The sequence below is a fragment of the Neovison vison genome, chromosome 5 (genome assembly GCF_020171115.1).
Source record: "Neovison vison isolate M4711 chromosome 5, ASM_NN_V1, whole genome shotgun sequence".
Taxonomy (NCBI): Eukaryota; Metazoa; Chordata; class Mammalia; order Carnivora; family Mustelidae; genus Neogale; species Neogale vison.
Genome location: NC_058095.1, coordinates 96,478,741 through 96,497,679, shown reverse-complemented (window position 1 = coordinate 96,497,679; position 18,939 = coordinate 96,478,741). Strand labels below are relative to the sequence as shown.

Genomic DNA, 18,939 nt, shown 5'->3' with positions numbered 1-18,939 from the left:
TCCTTGCTCAGCATGGAGCCCACTGTTGGGCTCAGTCTCATGACCCTGAGATATGACCTGAGCTGAAATCAAGAGTTGGGTGCGCTACCGACTGAACCACCCAGGAGCCCCTGTCAGATCCTTAACAGCTGTACAAGGTGAGGAAAATCAGTGTCATTATTTAAAGTCACATCTTGGTTTTAACTACCACTTTACTGAATAAGAGTAAACCTGATTAACTTTTGGCTGTTGTGCTAACCATGTAAATAAAAGAATCCTGACTTTATAAAACATGAATTTTTAAGAGGAAAAGTTAAGCAATTTAAAAAATTATGCCTATTAATAAACGTGTGTGATCAGATGGCTGCCCAAATGTTTGGGAGTGCAAATAATTAAACACCCCAAGACAGAAATCATACAAGGGTATGTCAAAGCCATGCCCATTGGAAAATGACCAGTCTTGGGGTTTTATGTAGCATTAAGACAATAAAGTTCTGCCACAACTCTGGAATGTCCCTCTTATACCAATTCTGAATTTATGATTCCAAGTTAAATCTCAACAGGTTAGAATAAGATTAATTTGGTGTGAGACCATGATAAATAAGACCATATAGGATGTATGCTTTATTTCTTGTTGGCCAACAGCTTCTTTCTAATGTTCTGTGAAATATTATTTTAAGTGTCCTATATAATGGTGCTTTTATGGTTATTAAAAATTATATATGGTATTGCTTTCTATGGATTTGTCATTGAATCTACACTTTTTCTGGTTCAACGATATAAAAAATTAATTACCTAAATACCCTAGAATTCTACCATATTAAGAACCAGTTTTCTATATCCTAAACTTGTTTGCCCATCTCCTTTAATAAATAGGAGACATAAAGGTAAAGACAAGAGCAACCTTGTATTTCATATGCTCAAATTATTTGATCTGTGCACATTAGAAAGGCTGTTACTTTAACATTTCAATACCTGACATGACTGAAATCTTACTGCTATGCAACCATTATGAAGTGGCCCCAGGTTTAGATCCAGAGCTTTTAAAGCGCTCAGAAGAGTAGTTTCCCTATTTGTCTCCCCCCACCCCCATATGACTCCTGAAATACTTGCTTTGGAAACATTAAAAGGATTAAATGCTGCCAGCTTTATCCTAGCTAGAAGTGATCTATTCATTCTCTCAAGTTTCCTAATTCATATATAATTTTTTGAACACTCAACTTTAGCCTCTAATGTTTTGTATTACGAATATTTGCATCATTCATATAGCTGGCAGAGGGCTTTTTGTACAAGACAGGCTCTCATTAAGTGATTGTTGAATAACACAAGTTGCTTTTACATTTTATCCCTTATTACACAGTGTATACTCTTGACTTTGTCATCATTGTCTCTACTTAGGGAATAATATCCACATATACTTAAGCCTCATAGTTTGCTCATGCAGCTCTATTACTTACAATGTATAAAAATATTACTATATTACTTACAACATATAAAAATGGAGTGCGTGCATGAGATATCTCTATGATCAAAATGGTAATGAAGAATGGAGGAAGTTCTAGTAATTCAGGTTTTCTAGGAATGAAAAAAAGAAGATAAAATTCTTATAATTCAAGTAAAATTCTTATAGTTCTTTTTGTTCACCTGAGATTCAAGTTTTATTCCCTGTTCTACAGTGGATTGCTTGGAAAATGATTGGGATGTGAGGACCAAATTGGTTTTTTTTTTTTTTTTTTAAGATTTTAAAAAATTTATTCATTTGACAGAGATCACAAGTAAGAGAGGCAGGCAGAGAGAGAGAGAGGAGGAAGCAGACTTCCCACTTAGCAGAGAGCCCCACGTGGGGCTCGGTCCCAGGACCCCAGGATCATGACCTGAGCCAAAGGTAGAGGCTTTAACCCACTGAGCCACCCAGGTGGAATTGGTCTAAATTGTTTTATGTTTTTTGTTTCATGAACAAAACTTAAATCACATACTAATAAGACTGGCAGAACACCTCAGTTAAAAACTGCAGAATGGACTGTTTATTATGTTAATTTTTAGAGGGGAGAAAAATCATGGATCACAGTTATAAAAGAAAAAACCTGCTTAAAAGATTTATTCTTGGGTTTAAAATGTGTTTATTAGATTCAAAAACATGGTATTTTATATAAATTTAAGACATATTAACAGACCTGATTAAAGAGCTTCTCCATGCTACTAGCTCCTATTAGAAATGCATTCTCTTTTCTCTATTAAGTGTAGGAAGATAACAGATGAGAATGTCCTCTTATATTGATCCATTACTGTCTGCCTTGGTGGTTAGAGAAAACCAGGTATGAAGGAAGTACTTGCTGAGTCCTATGATAGGGCTAAAAATAAAGCAGGTAGAAGTGTTGCCAATTTGAAAGATTTTCTCTTAAGTTGCAGGTGATCATTTTGTTAAAAAAAAAAAATGAACACTATGAAATCTGATTTAAAGCATTTGAATTTTTAATTACAATAATTCAGTGATCCCACTGGACTCATAAAAAAGAATGATGTTGAAGATTCTGTTTTTCTTGCAGTTATGTTGACTTAAAGTTGAAGAATTGGTCTAAAGAAAACACCACTGTTGTTTCTTACTCCTGATTTTTTATCAGGATAGAACTATATGAGAACCATTTGTTAAGGAAAAGTGGTTTGTAGTGTGTTACCTCTGAAAAACAAAACAAAACAAAACAAAACTACCTAAAATAGGAACGAAACTAAAAGGAATTACAGGAGTCAGAATAACTACTTAGAAACCTTAGTTTCATTTAATTAGGGACACAAATTAAAGAAAAAGTTATGTTTACTTTGTAAAATATACCTGATCAAATCCAGTGATCAAATCCTGTCATATTTTTTTCTTGATTAGTTAATAAATAAATACACAGTCAACTTTCAGACATATAACTGAAATTAGAGCATATCATTACAGAGACAGGCCAGGGGCATTCCTGAGATAGACAAAGCACAAGGGTCCTTTTTCTTCTCAATATGCAAATCCTGACAGGTTGAAGCCATATTTTCTACAAGTTGGAAAGGCTGAATCAGTAACTGATTTATTGTCATTTTTGTTTTTGTTGCCTTTGCAGTCTCACAGATGCCCTTTTCACAGGACTTGCGTCTTGCACATTGGTCTCCCGCTCTTCGGTGTGGGCTTGGGGGCTCCAGCATCCTTTTGCCCCAGATGCCAGAGAATGCCTTTTTGGCCTGACATAATCTTTTAAGTTCTCAGGAGCAGTCTTAGTGGAGTCACTGAGAGACATAAGTTGATTTTCTCCTGCCGAACCTGACAAAAGGGCTTGAGTGTTGATCAGTGCGAGTTCTTCATCTGCTATTGAATCACTTTCCAAAAGGGAAAGGTCATTCAATTTGAGTGGAGTCATCTGAGGAGAATTCAACTCTTTCTTCCTTATAGGTGTTTCATATTTGGTGCCACAAGCCCGTGGTGGCTGAAATGCCTTCTGTGCAGCTGGAGAAACAAATGTACAGATGGGACTGACAGGTGGAGGTAAAGGCAGTCTACTCAAAAAATCTAAGGCTTTTCTCTTCTTGCAATTTTTTGGGTCATCCATCTCTTTCTCCCCTTTATGATAAGACTTTGAAGTCATTTGGGCTGATCCAGGTGTGGGAACAGACTTCTCTTTCAGCTTAGAAAGTGATAAAGGACTCTGGTAATTCATCTCACCACTGGGAGAAGACATCTAATAAAAAGACAAAAAGCAGCCTAGATAATTATGCACTAATATATAAAACATCATCAAATTAGCTTCTCATTAGAATTTTTTAAAAGATTCATTTATTTATTTGAGGGGGGGGCCAGACAGAAAGGGAGAGAGAGTCTCAAGCAGACTCCCCACTAAGTGTGAAGCCCGATGCATTGCTCAATTCCAACTCTGAGATCCTGACCCGAGCTGAAACCAGTCAGATACTTAACTGACTGAGCCACTCATACATCCCTCACTAGAGATATTTAAGCACACAAATACCACAAACTTTGTCACTCCCCTCATGACTCACAGGTCAGATGATCCCAAGAGACATTTATATGGTTGTGCTCCTTCCAGAAGGAAACAGTTTTGCATAAAAGGATATAAAAATGACACGAAAAGAAAGAAGAATGAAGACTAATCGTACTAAAAGACAAAAAAGGGGGTAGGGGGACATATGCACTAATCTTTTCTTTTTTTTAACAGTTTATTTACTTATTTATTTAAAGATTTTTTTTATTTATTTGACAGAAACATAGCGAGAGAGGGAACATAGGTAGGGAGAGCTGGAGAGGGAGAAGCAGGCTCCACGTTGAGCAGGGAGCCTGGTATGGGGCTTGATCCCAGGACTCCTGAGCTGAAGGCAGTTGCTTAATGACTAAACCACCCAGATGCCCCTCTTTATTAATAACTGATTAACAGTTTAAATAAAGATAAGCATTCTTAAACCATTTTAAGAGCACAGACTGACTGGGTTCCCGTAGGTATACTTTTCTAGTTTTGTGACTTTAGGCAATTGTTCAACCTCTCTAGGCCATAGTTTCCTCATTTGTAAAATGGAGATAATTTCCATCCCTTGGATTGCTGTGAAGATTAAGTGAGTTAATATATATACACTTAGCAACTGTTAGCTACTTACTCATCAACCAGTATTCAGACCTTATGGCTTGATATGCATGTACTGTGATTTAAAGAGTTAAATCAAACTGAGTTTAGAAACAACCCTAACTGTATAGAACAGTGCTTCGAACAAAAGGACACAAGCAAAGTATTTTCCATCACATGTACTTGCAAAGCAAAACATGAAAGCACCTGTTTGTAAAATTTGGCCCCAAAGAATGTTACATTCTGGCTTTGATAAGATAGAATTTCTAGATAACCTAGTTTACAGGAGTCAGGTAACAATCGACTATACTTTCTAGGTAAGTTTAATTACATTTTACCATGTTTACTAGGTATACACCAAAACATATTATTGCCTTCATTTATAATACTTACAAAATTCCTTAAATCTGCATTAACTTACCAGAAATTTATTTCCCATGCCAAGGACTGTTTGAGCAGTGTATGGCTCTGAAGCATAGTCTTTAGTCGGGGTGGACAACATGGGAGCGTTTGCATCAAGTATATGCATAAGTTTGTTTTCTGCATCATTGCAAAACATACCAATATTCTAAGAAAATAAATGGGAAAAGAACTGTTTTGTAAAATGAAAATGTACATATTCATGTTTTCAGAAAATGTTACTTTTAAAACCAGAAATAAAAGGTTCAGACGAGAAGAAAAAGAATGACACACCCCAAATTTGACCGCAATTGTCAAACAATCTACCACTGTAAAAATGCAAAGCCAACATGGTTGGTGGAGAGAGAGAGGGAGTCTGTATGTCAGGGAAGGAAAGAGATAGGAGAGGTCTTTCCAGTCATCCAGTTTAATAAGTAAGGTTTCACATGATACTGGATTTGGAGCTAGAAGATGGTCTCAAGGTCCAGTTCTATTTCTTACCTGATAGCTGTAAACCATCTAACATCTAAAGAGTAGGCCTTAGGTTAGTAGTAAAATGAGAGAATCACCTCATGTCTGTTTTAATAATCAACTTAAACAAAATGTAGGTTAAACCACATAAAACTGTTGTTTTTACAATTGGTCAAATACCAGCAATTTTATAGGATTTAACTTAGTTCATGATATTATTTTATAAAACTTGAAAATGCTATGTCAATGAGAGTCAATTGTCTCTGAACTGCCCTTGAACAGTCTCAGAAAATCTGGATGTACTCTGTATGGGATCCAAATAATGACAACCCCCCACTCCACCTTCCAATTTAGAAGCCAGATAAATCAGGGTGTTATTCTTCACTATGTGTATTGAGTCTTTAGGTAAAATATCATACCAACTTCCTTCACAAAGCTAGCTACTCTAATGTTTTTTATAACATAATTTTATTTACATATATTTTGAGTAACACATTTCAAATATTAAAGAGGCTTATCTTGAAGATTCTTTACTAGTTAGCAATTTATAAAATCCAAAATTTTATTGGAAGGCAGCACTGCAAAGTAGTTAATAGTTTGGGCTACACATTTAGATGGCTTAAAGTATGAATCCTGCTTCTAACAACTTGGCTGTGTGACTTAACCTCTCTGTTTTTCATCAATAAAATAAAAAAAAGCCCCATACTTCATACGGTTGGTGACAGAAGTAAATGTGACAGGCTTGGAACAAGGCCTGACACACAATAAGCACTTTAAACTTTAGCTAATATTATTATTACTTGCTGTCTATATAAACTTAAGCACAAAGTGCATACATTATCCAGGGAAAATAATTTCAGTGTTCTCCTATTTGGGAGTATTTCAAATCAAAGACAGATACAAACTATAAAATACTAGATATGGAATTTAAAATGTAAATTTGGAATCTGCATGTTATTAACTAACTACTACCAACTGCTCTGAACCATGTAGCTCTGAATGTCCTCCTCACAATTTCCCCTCACTCGGTCCCCTCCAAATCATCTTCTCCCAGCTGTTGTCCTCCTATCTCCTCAGGTTTGTGAGCAATTTACACAGGATGAAACCTCATTACATCATATCTCAACTATCCAATTTTCATAGAAGCCACCATTTCCTTAATATTTGACCATCAAAACAGGAAAATACTAAAATGCGTGGTAATGCACAAAGTAATTTTACCTCAATGGTATTTTTCATTTTGTGGAATATCTCTTGAAAATGGCCCTCCTTTGGACTGGCAGAAAACCTGGAAAAATCTCCAGCAAATAAAGTAGGAATTCTTGATTTGGCTTCTGGTCGCCACTGGAGGTTGCTTGCAGCAATTAAGGTGTGAGGTTTAATAATGTCCTCATTAAGATCGATCCAAAACTTTATTGCCAATAAATTATGGCATTCATCTGACAAATAGACCAAAGGAGCAAGACCTAAAGAAACAAAACAAAACACTCACTTCATTATATATGTTAGATAAATTTTTTTAAATGATTTTTTAATAGATTATTTATTTATTTATTTGATAGAGAGAGATCACAAGTAGGCAGAGAGGCAGGCAGAGAGAGAGAAGGGGGAAGCAGGCTCCCTGCTGAGCAGAGAGCCCGATGTGGGGCTCGATCCCAGGACCCTGAGATCATGACCTGAGCTGAAGGTAGAGGCTTAAACCACTGAGCCACCCAGGCGCCCCTATGTTAGATAAATTTAAAAAATGCAAGGAACTTCTAATATGCCCATTTGTTTTGGTATGCTAATGGTAAAAAGAAATCAAAATAACTAAATTTAGAGAAAGCTTAGGATTTCCAAAACAACCTGTTGGTCATTATGCTAAATTTTAATGCCAATATGACAACATATTCTATTAATGAGGCCATGGGGAAGCAGGTATGCACTGCTGGTGGGAATACAAATTTGTGCAATCTTCTGGAGAAAAAAAATTGGTAGAACCCAGCAAAGTGATGCACTCTTACCACCCAGCAACCCCACTTCTAGTACTCTATTCTGAAGATGTATTTCCAATAACAGTGAGATATGTACGAACAAGAATCATGAAAATATGCTGTATGAGCTTATTCACTGAAGCACCATTTGTAGGTAATTATAAATGATTTAAAGTAGCCTATATTACTGGAGAGTAGTATGGCATATTCAGGCAATGCTGTACTATGCAGCTGTACAAAAGAATGAGGAAATGCTCTGAAAACACAACGGTCTAAAATCTTTGGGATGAAGCAAAGCTGTTCTAAAGAGGGAAGTTTATAGCAATACAGGCCTACTTCTAGAAACAGGAAAAATTACCAATAACCTAAAGGAAATAGAAAAAGAACAAAACTCAAAGCCAGTAGTACAAAAGAAATTATATAGATTAGAGCAGAAATAAATGAGAAAAAAAAAATCAATGAAACCAGAAGCTAGTTTGAAAAGATAAAATTGATAAACCAGGATGAAGCCAGACTCATCAAAAAAAAAAAAAAAAGATGCAAACAAAATCACAAATGAAGGAGAATAATAACTGACACCAAAAAAATACAAAGGATTATTAAGAGAACAATGAAAAATTATATGCCAACATATTAGACAACCTAGAAGAAATGCATATACATTCTCAGAAACATGTAACTTTCCTTTTTTTTTTTTTTTAAAGTTTTTATTTATTTGAGAGAGAGAGAGAGAGAGAGCACAAGCAGCAGGGAAAGGGAGATGCAGGCTCCCCACTGAGCAGGGAGCCCAATGTGGGACTTGATTCCAGGACCACGGGATCATGACCTGAGATGAAGGCAGACACTTAACTGACTGAGCCACCAAGATGCCCCTGAAACTGAATCAGGAAGACAGAAAATTTGAACAGACTGATTAACAGCAATGAAACTGAAAAAGTAATAAAAAAATTCCCAATAATCAAAAGTCTACGATCAAATGGCTTCACAGGTGAGTTCTACCAAACATTTAAATAGGAACAACTACCTCTTTTTCTTAAACTATTCCAAAAAAATAGGAGAGAGGAGGACTTTGAAATTTATTCCCTGATGAACATGGATGTAAAAATACTCAGGAAAATATTAAGAAACTGAATCCAACAATACATTTTTAAAAATTCACTACAACGAACTGGGATTTATTTCTGGGATAAAAGGGTGCTTCAGTATTCACAGATCAATCATCATGATATATCACATCAATAAGAGAAAGGCTAAAAACCATATGACACCTCAACAGATGCAGAAAAAAGATCTGAAAAAGTACAATATACATTCATGATAAAAATCCTCAAAAAAGTAGGGTTAGAGGGAACATACTCCAACATAATAAAGGCCATATATGAAAAACAAATAGCTAGCATTATATTCACTAGTGAGAGAGAGGTTTTCTCCTAAGGTCAGGAATAAGACAAGGACGCCCACATTCTCTACTTTTATTCAACACAGTACTAGAAGTCCTAGCTGCAGCACTCAGACCCAAAAAAAAAAGAGAGAGAGAGAGAAAGAAAAGACATCATCTAAACTGGTCAGGAAGAAGTAAAACTATTTGCAGATGACCTGATACTATGTAAAAAACTAAGAGGCCCAACAAGCAGCAGATCTGGGGAGAATCCTCTTTCCTCTTCCAGGAGGAGCAGCACAGAAGCCCACCACAGTAATCTGCTGGGTTTGGAGGCTCCAAACAGGGCCGTGCACCAGAGATAGAAATGCTCAGTCATAGGCTGGGTGAACACAGAGTGTGGCCAGAGACCAGGGAAACAGGAGCGACTGACTGCTTTTCTCTGAGGACACACTGAGGAGGTGCCCGCCCCAGCTCTCAGCTCCTCTAAGGACAGAGATTGGGAGGCTGCATTTTCTTTCCAGTCCTCTAAATCTGTAAGGAACTCTTTTAGGGAACAAAAGCTACAGAAAACAAACCCAAACAGATTACTTAGCTTGGCCCCTGGCAAGGGTGGTGCAATTTTGCCTCGGGCAAAGACATTTGAGAATCACTGCAAGAGGCCCCTCCCTTAGAATATCAGCAAGAACATACAGCCAAGACCAAGTTTACTGATCAATGAGAACCACAAAGTTCCAGCACTAGGGGAATATAGCACATAGAATTCATGGCTTCCCCCCCATGATTCTTTAGTCGTTCAAAGTAAATTTTTAAATTCTTTTCTTTCTCTATTTCTTTTTTTATTTTTCTTTCCTTTTTCAACCAACTTATAATTCTTTTTCAAAAATCTTTAATTTTGATTTTTATAGTCATATTCTATCGCTTCATTTTATTTAACCTTATTTAATATATATATATATATACATACATACACACACACATACATACACATACATTTTTCTTTCTTTAAAATTTTGGGATGCAGATTTTTCTAACACACCAAAATATACCTTAAATCTAGTGTTAGGCTTTGTTCTATTCACCTGCCTGATCATATTCTCTTTTTTAAAAAAATTTTCTTTTTTCAACCAACTTCTTATCAATTTCTTTTTTAAAATCTTTTTGAATTTTCATTTTTACAGTCATATTCCATCCCTTCATTGTACTTACTCTTGTGTGTGTGTGTGTGTGTGTGTGTGTATGTATATATATTTATGTTTTTCTTTCTGTTCTATTTTGGGTGGCAGTTTCTTCTAACAGACCAAAATACACCCTAAATCCAGTTTGGGCTCTGTTCTATTCATCAGCATGATTATATTCTTTTTTTCCCCTTTCTCCCCTCCCTGCCCCAATTCACCTCTCTTCTGATTTATTTACGATATATTTTTCAGAGGTTGCTGTTACCCTTTTAACATTTTGTTCTCTCATTCATCTATTCTTCTCCTGAAAAAATGACAAAACAGAAAAAACTCACCTCAAAAAAAAGAAAAAAGACAATACCAACTGCAAGGGAGCTAATCAACATGGACATTAGTAAGATGTTGGAACTAGAGTTCCGATTGACAATTATAAAGACACTAGCTGGGCTTGAAAAAATGCAAAAAAGATATTAGAGAATCCCTTTCTGAAGAGAGAGAATATAACCACATCAGAATCAAAAAGGCTATTAATGAGGTATAATAAAAAAAAATGGAGACTCTCACTGCTAGGATAAATGAGGCAGAAGAGAGAGTTAGTGATACAGAAGACCAAATGATGGAGAATAAAGAAGTTGAGAAAAAGAGAGATGAACAACTATTGGATCATGAGGGGAGAATTTGAGATAAGTGATACCATAAAGAAAAAAAAAGAATAATTGAGATCCTAGAAGAAGAAGAGAGAGGCAGAAGGTATATTAGAGCAAATTATAGTGGCTAACTTCCCTAATTTGTGGAAGGAAACAGGCGTCAAAATCCAGGAGGCCCAGAGAATCCCCTCAAAATCAATATCTAACAGATAAACTTATAAATCTCAGAGACAAAGAGAAAATCCTGAAAGCAGCTCAGGACAAGAGGTCTGTAACCTACAAAGGTAGAAACATCCACAGAGACCTGGCAGGCCGGAAAGGACTGGCATGTTACATTCAGGGTACTAAACGAGAAAAATATGCAGCCAAGAATACTATATCCAGCTAGGCTGTCATTGAAAATAGAAGGAGAGATAAAAAGCTTCCAGGTGATGGGTATTAGGGAGGGCACGTATTGCATGGAGCAACGGGTGTGGTGCAAAAACAATGAATACTATTACACTGAAAAGAAATTAAAAAAAAAAAAAAAAAAAAAAAAGCTTCCAGGACAAACAGACTAAAAGAATTTGCAATCACCAAACCAGCCTACAACAAATATTGAAAGGGATCCTCTAAGCAAAGAGAGAGCCTTAAAGTAACATGGACCAGGAAGGAACAGAGACAATATACAGTAACAGTTACCTTACAGGCAATACAATGGCACTAAATTCATATCTTTCAATAGTTACTCCAAATGAAGATGGGCTAAATGTCCCAATCAAAAGACACAGGGTATTAAACTGGATAAAAAAATAAGACCTATCGATATGCTGTTTGCAAGAGACTCCTTTGAGATCCAAAGAAACCTCCAGATTTAAAGTGAGGGGGTGGAAAACAATTTACCAAGCTAATGCACATCAAAAGAAAGCTGGGGTGGAGATCCTTATATCCGACAAATCAGACTTTAAGCCAAAGACTATAATAGATGACAAAGGACACTATTATCATACTTAAAGGGTCTATCCAACAAGATCTAAAAATTGTAAATATTTATGCCCTTAACATGGGAGCAGCCAATTATATAAGCCAATTAATAACAAAATCAAAGAAACACATCAGTAACAATGCAGTAATAGTAGGGTACTCTAACATCCCCCTCACTGCAATGGATAGGTCATCTAAGCAAAAGGTCCACAAGCAAATAAGGGCTTTAAATGACACACTGGACCAGATGGACTTCGTAGATACATTCAGAACATTCCATCCCAAAGCAACCGAATACACATTCTTCTCTAGTGCACATGCATCATTCTCCAGAAGAGATCACATCCTGGGTCAAAATCAGGTCTTATCTGGTACCAGAAGACTGATCATTCTCTGCATATTTTCAGACCACAATGCTTTGAAACTAGAACTCAATCACAAGGGAAAAGTTGGAAAGAACTCAAATACATGGGGGCTAAAGAGTATCCTCTTAAAGAATGAATGGGTCAGGGGCACCTGGGTGGCTCAATGGGTTAAAGCCTCTGCCTTCAGCTCAGGTCATGATCCCGGGGTCCTGGGATTGAGCTGCGCATCGGGCTCTCTGCTCAGCAGGGAGCCTGCTTCCTCCTCTTTCTCTCTCTGCCTGCCTCTCTGCCTACTTGTGATCTCTGTCTGTCAAATAAATAAATAAAATCTTAAAAAAAAAAAAAAAAAAAAAAGAATGGGTCAGCCAGAAAATTAAAGAAGAATTTAAAAAATTCCATAGAAAATCAAAATAAAAACACACCTGGCTCAAAATCTTAGGGATGCAGCAAAGATGGTCCTAATAGAGAAATATATAGGAATACATGCCTTTCTCAAGAAACAAAAAAAGTTTCAAATACAGAACCTAATCCTATACCTAAAGGAGCTGGAGAAAGGACAGCGAATAAAGCCTAAACCCAGCAGGTGAAGAGAAACAGTAAAGATAGGAGCACAAATGAATGAAACAGAAATCAAAAGAACAGTAGAACCAATCAATGAAACTAGGAGCTGGTTCTTTGAAAGAATTAATAAGAGTGATAAGCTCCTGATCAGACTTATTAAAAAGAAAAGAGAAAGGACCCAAATTAATAAAATCATGAATGAAAGAGGAGAGATCACAACCACCACCAAAGAAATACAAATAATTATAAGAACATATTATAAGCAACTATATGCCAACAAATTTTAGACAATCTGGAAAAAATGGATGCTTTCCTAGAGATATATAAACTACCAAAAGTGAACCAGGAAGAAATAGAAAATCTGAACAAACCCATATCCAGCAAGGACAGTGAAGCAGTAATCAAAAATCTCCCAACAAACAAGAACCCAGGGCCAGATGGCTTCCCAGTGGAATTCTACCAAACATTTAAAGAAAAATACCTATTCTTATGAAACTGTTCCAAAAAATAGAAACAGAAGGAAAACTTCCAAAATCATTTCATGAAGCCAGCATTACCTTGATCCCAAAACCAAAGACCCCACCAAAAAGGAGAATTACGGACCAATATCCCTGATGAACACAGATGCAAAAATTCTCACTGAAATACTAGCCAATAGGTTCCAACAATACATTAAAAGGATTATTCACCACGACCAAGTGGGATTTATTCCTGGGCTGCAAGGTTGGTTCAACATCTGCAAATCAATCAGTATGATACAATACATTAATAAAAGAAAGAACAAGAACCATATGATACTCTCAATAGATGTAGAAAAAGCATTCAACAAAGTACAGCATCCTTTCTTGATTCAAACTCTTCAGTGTAGGGATAGAGGGTCAATACCTCAATTTCAAAGCCATCTATGAAAAACCCACAGTGAGTATCATTCTCAATGGGGAAAAACTGAGAGCTTTTCCCTTAGGTTCAGGAAGATGGCAGGGATGTTCACTATCACCACTACTATTCAGCATAGTACTGGAAGTCCTAGCCTCAGCAATCAGACAACAAAAAGAAATAAAAGGCATCCAGATTGGCAAAGAAGTCAAACTCACTCTTTGCAGATGACGTGACACTTTATGTGGAAAACCCAAAGACGCCACTCCAAAACTTCTAGAACTCATACAAGAATTCAGTAAAATCAATCCACAGAAATCAGTTGCATTTCTATATACCAACAAGACAGAAGAAAGAGAAATTGAGTGGATCCCATTTACAATTGTACTCCAAACCATCAGATACCTAGGAATAAACCTAACCAAAGAGGCAAAGTATTTGTACCCAGAAAACTAAAAATTATTCATGAGTGAAATTGAGGAAGATACAAAGAAATGGAAAAACGTTCCATGCTCTTGGATTGGAAGTATAAATACTGTGAAAATGTCTTTGCTACCTAAAGCAATCTACACATTTAATGCAATCCCAATCAAAATACTACCAATTTTTTTTCAAAGAAATGGAACAAATAATCCTAAAATTTATGTGGAACCAGGAAAGACCCCAAATAGCCAGAGGAATGTTGAAAAAGAAAAGCAAAGTTGGCAGTATCACAATTCCAGACTTCAAGCTCTATTACAAAGCTGTAATCATCAAGACAGTACGGTATTGGCACAAAAAACAGACCCATAGATCAGTGGAACAGAATAGAGAGCCCAGAAATGGACCCTCAACTCTATGGTCAATTAATCTTCAACAACGCAGGAAGGAATGTCCCATGGAAAAAAGACAGTCTCTTCAACAAATGGTGTTGGGAAAATTGGACAGCCACATGCAGAAGAATGAAATTGGATCATTTCCTTACACCACACACAAAAATAGACTCAAAATGGATGAAAGACCTCAGTGTGAAACAGGAATCCATCAAAATCCCTGAGGAGAACACAGGCAGCAACCTCTTCAACATCAGCTGCAGCAAATTCTTCCTAGAAACATCACCAAAGGCAAGGGAAGCAAGGGTAAAAATGAACTATTGGGACTTCATCAGAAAAAAAAAACTTTTGTACAGCAAAGGAAATAACAAAACCAAAAGACAACTGACAGAATGGGAGAAGATATTTGCAAATGACACAATAGATAAAGGGCTAGTCAAGGAGAAATCTTTGTTTCGATTAAGTGCCTAAAACTTAACTGACCAAACTGAGCTCCTGACCGTCAACACATACCTGTTTTTCTTGCCCTCTTCCTCTCTCAATAAATGGCAATTCTTTTCCCAGGTGCTCAAACCAAACACCTAGGCATTGACTTCTTGAGTCCTCTCTTTACACTACCTATACTGTACACCTCCATCAAAGTACAATCAGAATCTTGCTTACATGTGGAATCTAAACAAGAACAACAGCAATGAAAATAAACAAAAAAGCCAAACTCAGAAAAAGGGATCACATTTCCTGGTTGAGAAACAAATCTGCCCTCTATGTAGGAGGCAGAAAAGGTTTCTGTCCTTCCAAGATTTTCTGCTATACAAGCATTCTTAAAGTGAGAGTCTGAAACAATGGCTGCTATAAAATGTGCATAAACATCGCAGAGAATAGCCTACCAATACAAGGAACCAAATAGGACAAGGGGAAAACAGCTAGCAAGGTGGTAGATTTTAACCCAAACCGTATCAATTACTACATTAAAGCTGATCAGATTAAACAAACCAGTTAAAAGACAGGCAGGCCCTCAGACTGATAAGAAAACAAGATCCAACCATGCTGTCAGAGGCCCAATTTAAATACAAAGACACTGGTGGGTTAAAAATAAGACTGGGGAAAAGAAGTACCATATAAACAAGAAATAACAATTAACAAGTAGGAGGAGCCACACTAAACAAAGTAGGTTTTAGAACAAAAGGCTTTAGTCCCTATGATGAGAGATACTGCAGAGAAGCGGAGGTAGAGGCTTGAAAGCTCAGGAAACTGCAGAGGGAGATTATAATTATTTGTCTAGTTATCATTCAAATGCTACAAAACATTTCTAGCAATTTCTTTAAAATTAAGTAGCACTGAATTGGGATATAAGTTCCTTCCCTGTTGTAATGCAGAACTGCTTTTCATTAAGAATTAAGGTTAAAACAGGCCTACTTTCAAATCATTAGTCACCAAATTTGCCGATTTGTAACTCCAATTAATCCTAAGAAAGACAAATTTTAAAAACTATTATTTTTCAAAAGCATCCATAAGAAGCTATTATTAAAAACACATTCTCTATTACCTATTTTTTTCACAATAGAAATTACAAATCCTACTAGGTCCACCTCAGAACAAGGTGGTTGGAAGTCTGGACTCAATAGTTTGTTGAAGTAAAGGGGCTCCCTTGGCTGATAAATTTGGCATAGGATTTCATCTGAAGCCTACAAGGAAAAAAAAAAATCAATGTGTGTATATATATATTCTATAAATTAATATGCCATATAAACTAATATTATATAAACTAATATAATCTATATTAATATAAGCTAATATTATAAGCTAATAATTCATCAAAATTAAAAAACTATAATGAAAAGTTTGTACCTGTAGCTGTTGATACTGGGTTTTCTTTGTAGCTGTTAGTTGTATGTTAACTTTTTCAGATTTACTTTTAGATTGTGATGTTGCAAGATGATAGATTCTGTATCTCTTTCCTTCTGTTAACAGGGAATATAAATCTGATGACGGACGCCAGATACTCAATGTAACTAGATAAAGAGGAAAAAGACATAATGGAAGAACGGATAAGCATTACAATTCTTGTAAAACAAATACCATAACATCAAAGATCCAAGGATTTTACCATTGTTTTGTGGGTAGTGGTAGCCCATTTCTGCTCTTCTGATATACATTAACTTTATACTTTATGTACCATTTGAACTCATTTTATTAATTAGTACTCTAACTTAAAAAATTTATATACTGACCTGAATCTTTTTCTTTCTTCCCATAGCTTATGATACGCAACTTCCACACAGTTGTAACATTCCTTGATAAAATTTGCTCTCCTTGCTCAGCAGATTCCATAGCCTTCCTGAATTCCAACTGGATCTGTGCTTGCTTCTTATCATTCAACATCTGTCTGTGATTATTCAAGGCTCTTAACTGCTCTTCACTAAAGTAACCCTAGGATCATTTAATATATTAAGGCAAGTGATATTAGAATAAAAAGCAAACAAAAAACCTCACCCACTGTAAATGAAACTGTCTAAATGGGTATAAAATACAATAGAATTCTAATTCACTTTAACAATGTGACAATGTAAAAATTGAGACTAGTATACTCAGCTCATCACATAACAAATATTTTCAGGTGCCTTAAATTTGTCACTTATTTTGTGACAAATTTCCCGAGGGCCAAGACAACCCCCTACTTAAAAGTATACTCTAATAATCATAACCACCATCAACATTATAAACAGCTGACATTTAAGTGCTCCCTGTATCTGAGGAATGGATCTGTGCGTGGTAAATATAATAATTTATTTAGGCCTTACAGTAATCAATGAGGTGGGCCCTAGTACTGCTTGCATGTTATAGAAGATGAAACTGAGGTACAGAGAAAATAAATAACTTGCAGGGGTGTACGGGCAGAGGTAGTTCAAGAGCTCTCATTCTTAACCCGCGGTAGTATAATTTTATTAACTCTCTGGAACAGTAGATACTGTTGAAAACAGACACGCCCTATAAGCACTTATTTGTGCCTCCACACTTCTCTCCTGGTCATTTTAGCAAAGTGCTGTATCTCTTGGGACTCTACACCCAGTACAACAAAAATGAATGAATAAACAAAAAATAAAATAAAATCAAAGAGGAAATGGAATCCTGACACACAACACACTAGACTGCAGCTGCCTCACACATCTTAATAGCCTAATTCATATTGGGAAGGGACACTATGGGATCTTGGTTCCCTGAACAGGTTTTTCTTTTTTTTTTTTTAATGGATTTTATTTATTTGACAGACAGAGATCCCAAGTAGGCAGAGAGGCGGTGAGAGGGCAGGGAGAAGGCTCCCTGCTGAGCAGAGAGATGTGCAGCTCCATCCCAGGACTCTGCGATAATGACCTGAGCCAAAGGCAGAAGTTTAACCCACTGAGCCATCCAGGCCCCCCATGAACAGGTCTTCCTAAATATGCAGACAATGTTTAATTGAAACACAAAGTCCCCCAACATTCAACATGGTCACTGAAAACAAACCCTTTGGCAGGGCAGGGTCTTTAAGAAATGGATGGCTACTTTTTCCTCCAAGAATTGCAAAGAAAATCGTATCTAAGTGAAATCTCCAGAATCATGTACTCTCAGGACCTAGTGAGAAGCCCCTCACAGGCTTTCCCTTGACAGAGGTGGTGGGGAGGCCCAAGAGAGAAATCACCTGTCCAGCTGCAGAGTAGCAGGACCGGGTCTACAACTTAGTCTTCTTCTTCTTCTTTTTTTTTTTTTAAGATTTTATTTATTTGACAGAGAGAGATCATAAGTGGACAGAGAGTCAGGCAGAGAGAGAGAGAGAGGGAAGCAGGTTCCCTGCTGAGCAGAGAGCCTGATATGGGATTCGATCCCAGGACCCTGAGATCATGACCCGAGCCAAAGGCAGCAGCTTAACCCACTAAGCCACCCAGGTGCCCCTACAACTTAGTCTTCTTTTTTTTTTTTTTTTTAAAAAGATTATTTATTTATTTATTTGACAGAGAGAGATCACAAGTAGGCAGAGAGGCAGGCAGAGAGAGAGGGGGAAGCAGGCTCCCTGCTGAGCAGAGAGCCCGATGCGGGACTCGATCCCAGAACCCTGAGATCATGACCTGAGCCGAAGGCAGCGGCTTAACCCACTGAGCCACCCAGGCGCCCAAACTTAGTCTTCTAACTCTTATTCTGCCCCCTTATTTCCTCCTTCAAATAAATTCCATAAAAATAAAATAATATACAGTATTTAATTTGATCCTTAAACAACTGATTTTATGCCCATTTTATAGCTATATTGTGCCCTGTTGGCTAATAAATGGTACAGCTATAATTCTAACACAGGTTAATGCTTTGGACACTTTTCCACCAACACACTCTTAAGGTAGAAGATTAGGAGATAAACTTCAGATAGTAACTGAAGAAGAAAGAAGTGAGAAAGAAGTGAGCATATGGAAACTGAGACAATGCTTTGAAGATACTTATTTTACCTTAAATGTAAACAAGTTTTGCCTGTATTTTAAACCACATTTATTTAACATATAAAATTACTTAATCCTTCTACCTTCCATTTTTATAGAATCGCAAATGTACTGCACTGGTCTGGCAAGTCACAAGGACCCCAGAAATGTACACACCCTCTTGGAGAAACACACTATTTCAGCACAGCACTTGCCCTGATGGCCAGAAGACCAACCAGAGCTTCTGTAAAAGAGGAAGATTAAGCCTCCCAGGATGCCCTCTTACTCTCCCAC

The 18,939-nt window shown here is 36.7% G+C and overlaps 1 protein-coding gene and 1 long non-coding RNA gene across 5 annotated transcripts in view; one reads left to right on the top strand and one right to left on the bottom strand.

Moving 5' to 3' along the window:
- The first annotated feature begins 41 nt into the window (after positions 1 to 41).
- LOC122907007 lies at positions 42 to 18,931 on the top strand. 2 transcript variants are annotated; one of them, XR_006384661.1, is made up of 4 exons: positions 42 to 137; positions 3,404 to 3,496; positions 16,175 to 16,319; positions 18,765 to 18,931. It is a non-coding gene; the product is annotated as an uncharacterized LOC122907007 (long non-coding RNA). The 2 variants fall into 2 exon arrangements; XR_006384662.1 differs by lacking the exon at positions 18,765 to 18,931 and adding an exon at positions 16,528 to 16,601.
- The window catches only part of BRCA2 (BRCA2 DNA repair associated), a 58,452-nt gene continuing 42,247 nt past the window's right edge, over positions 2,735 to 18,939 (bottom strand). For 2 of the 3 annotated variants that reach the window (XM_044249556.1, XM_044249557.1), the window contains 6 exons: positions 16,435 to 16,633; positions 16,052 to 16,215; positions 15,750 to 15,888; positions 6,672 to 6,916; positions 5,002 to 5,148; positions 2,735 to 3,689 (listed from right to left, as the gene is read on the bottom strand). In XM_044249556.1, the coding sequence (XP_044105491.1) occupies positions 3,051 to 3,689; positions 5,002 to 5,148; positions 6,672 to 6,916; positions 15,750 to 15,888; positions 16,052 to 16,215; positions 16,435 to 16,633 (1,533 nt within the window). In that variant the 3' untranslated portion in view covers positions 2,735 to 3,050. Of the gene's footprint in view, positions 3,690 to 5,001; positions 5,149 to 6,671; positions 6,917 to 15,749; positions 15,889 to 16,051; positions 16,216 to 16,434; positions 16,634 to 18,939 lie in introns of those variants that run through there. The other variant, XM_044249558.1, reaches the window with a different exon arrangement.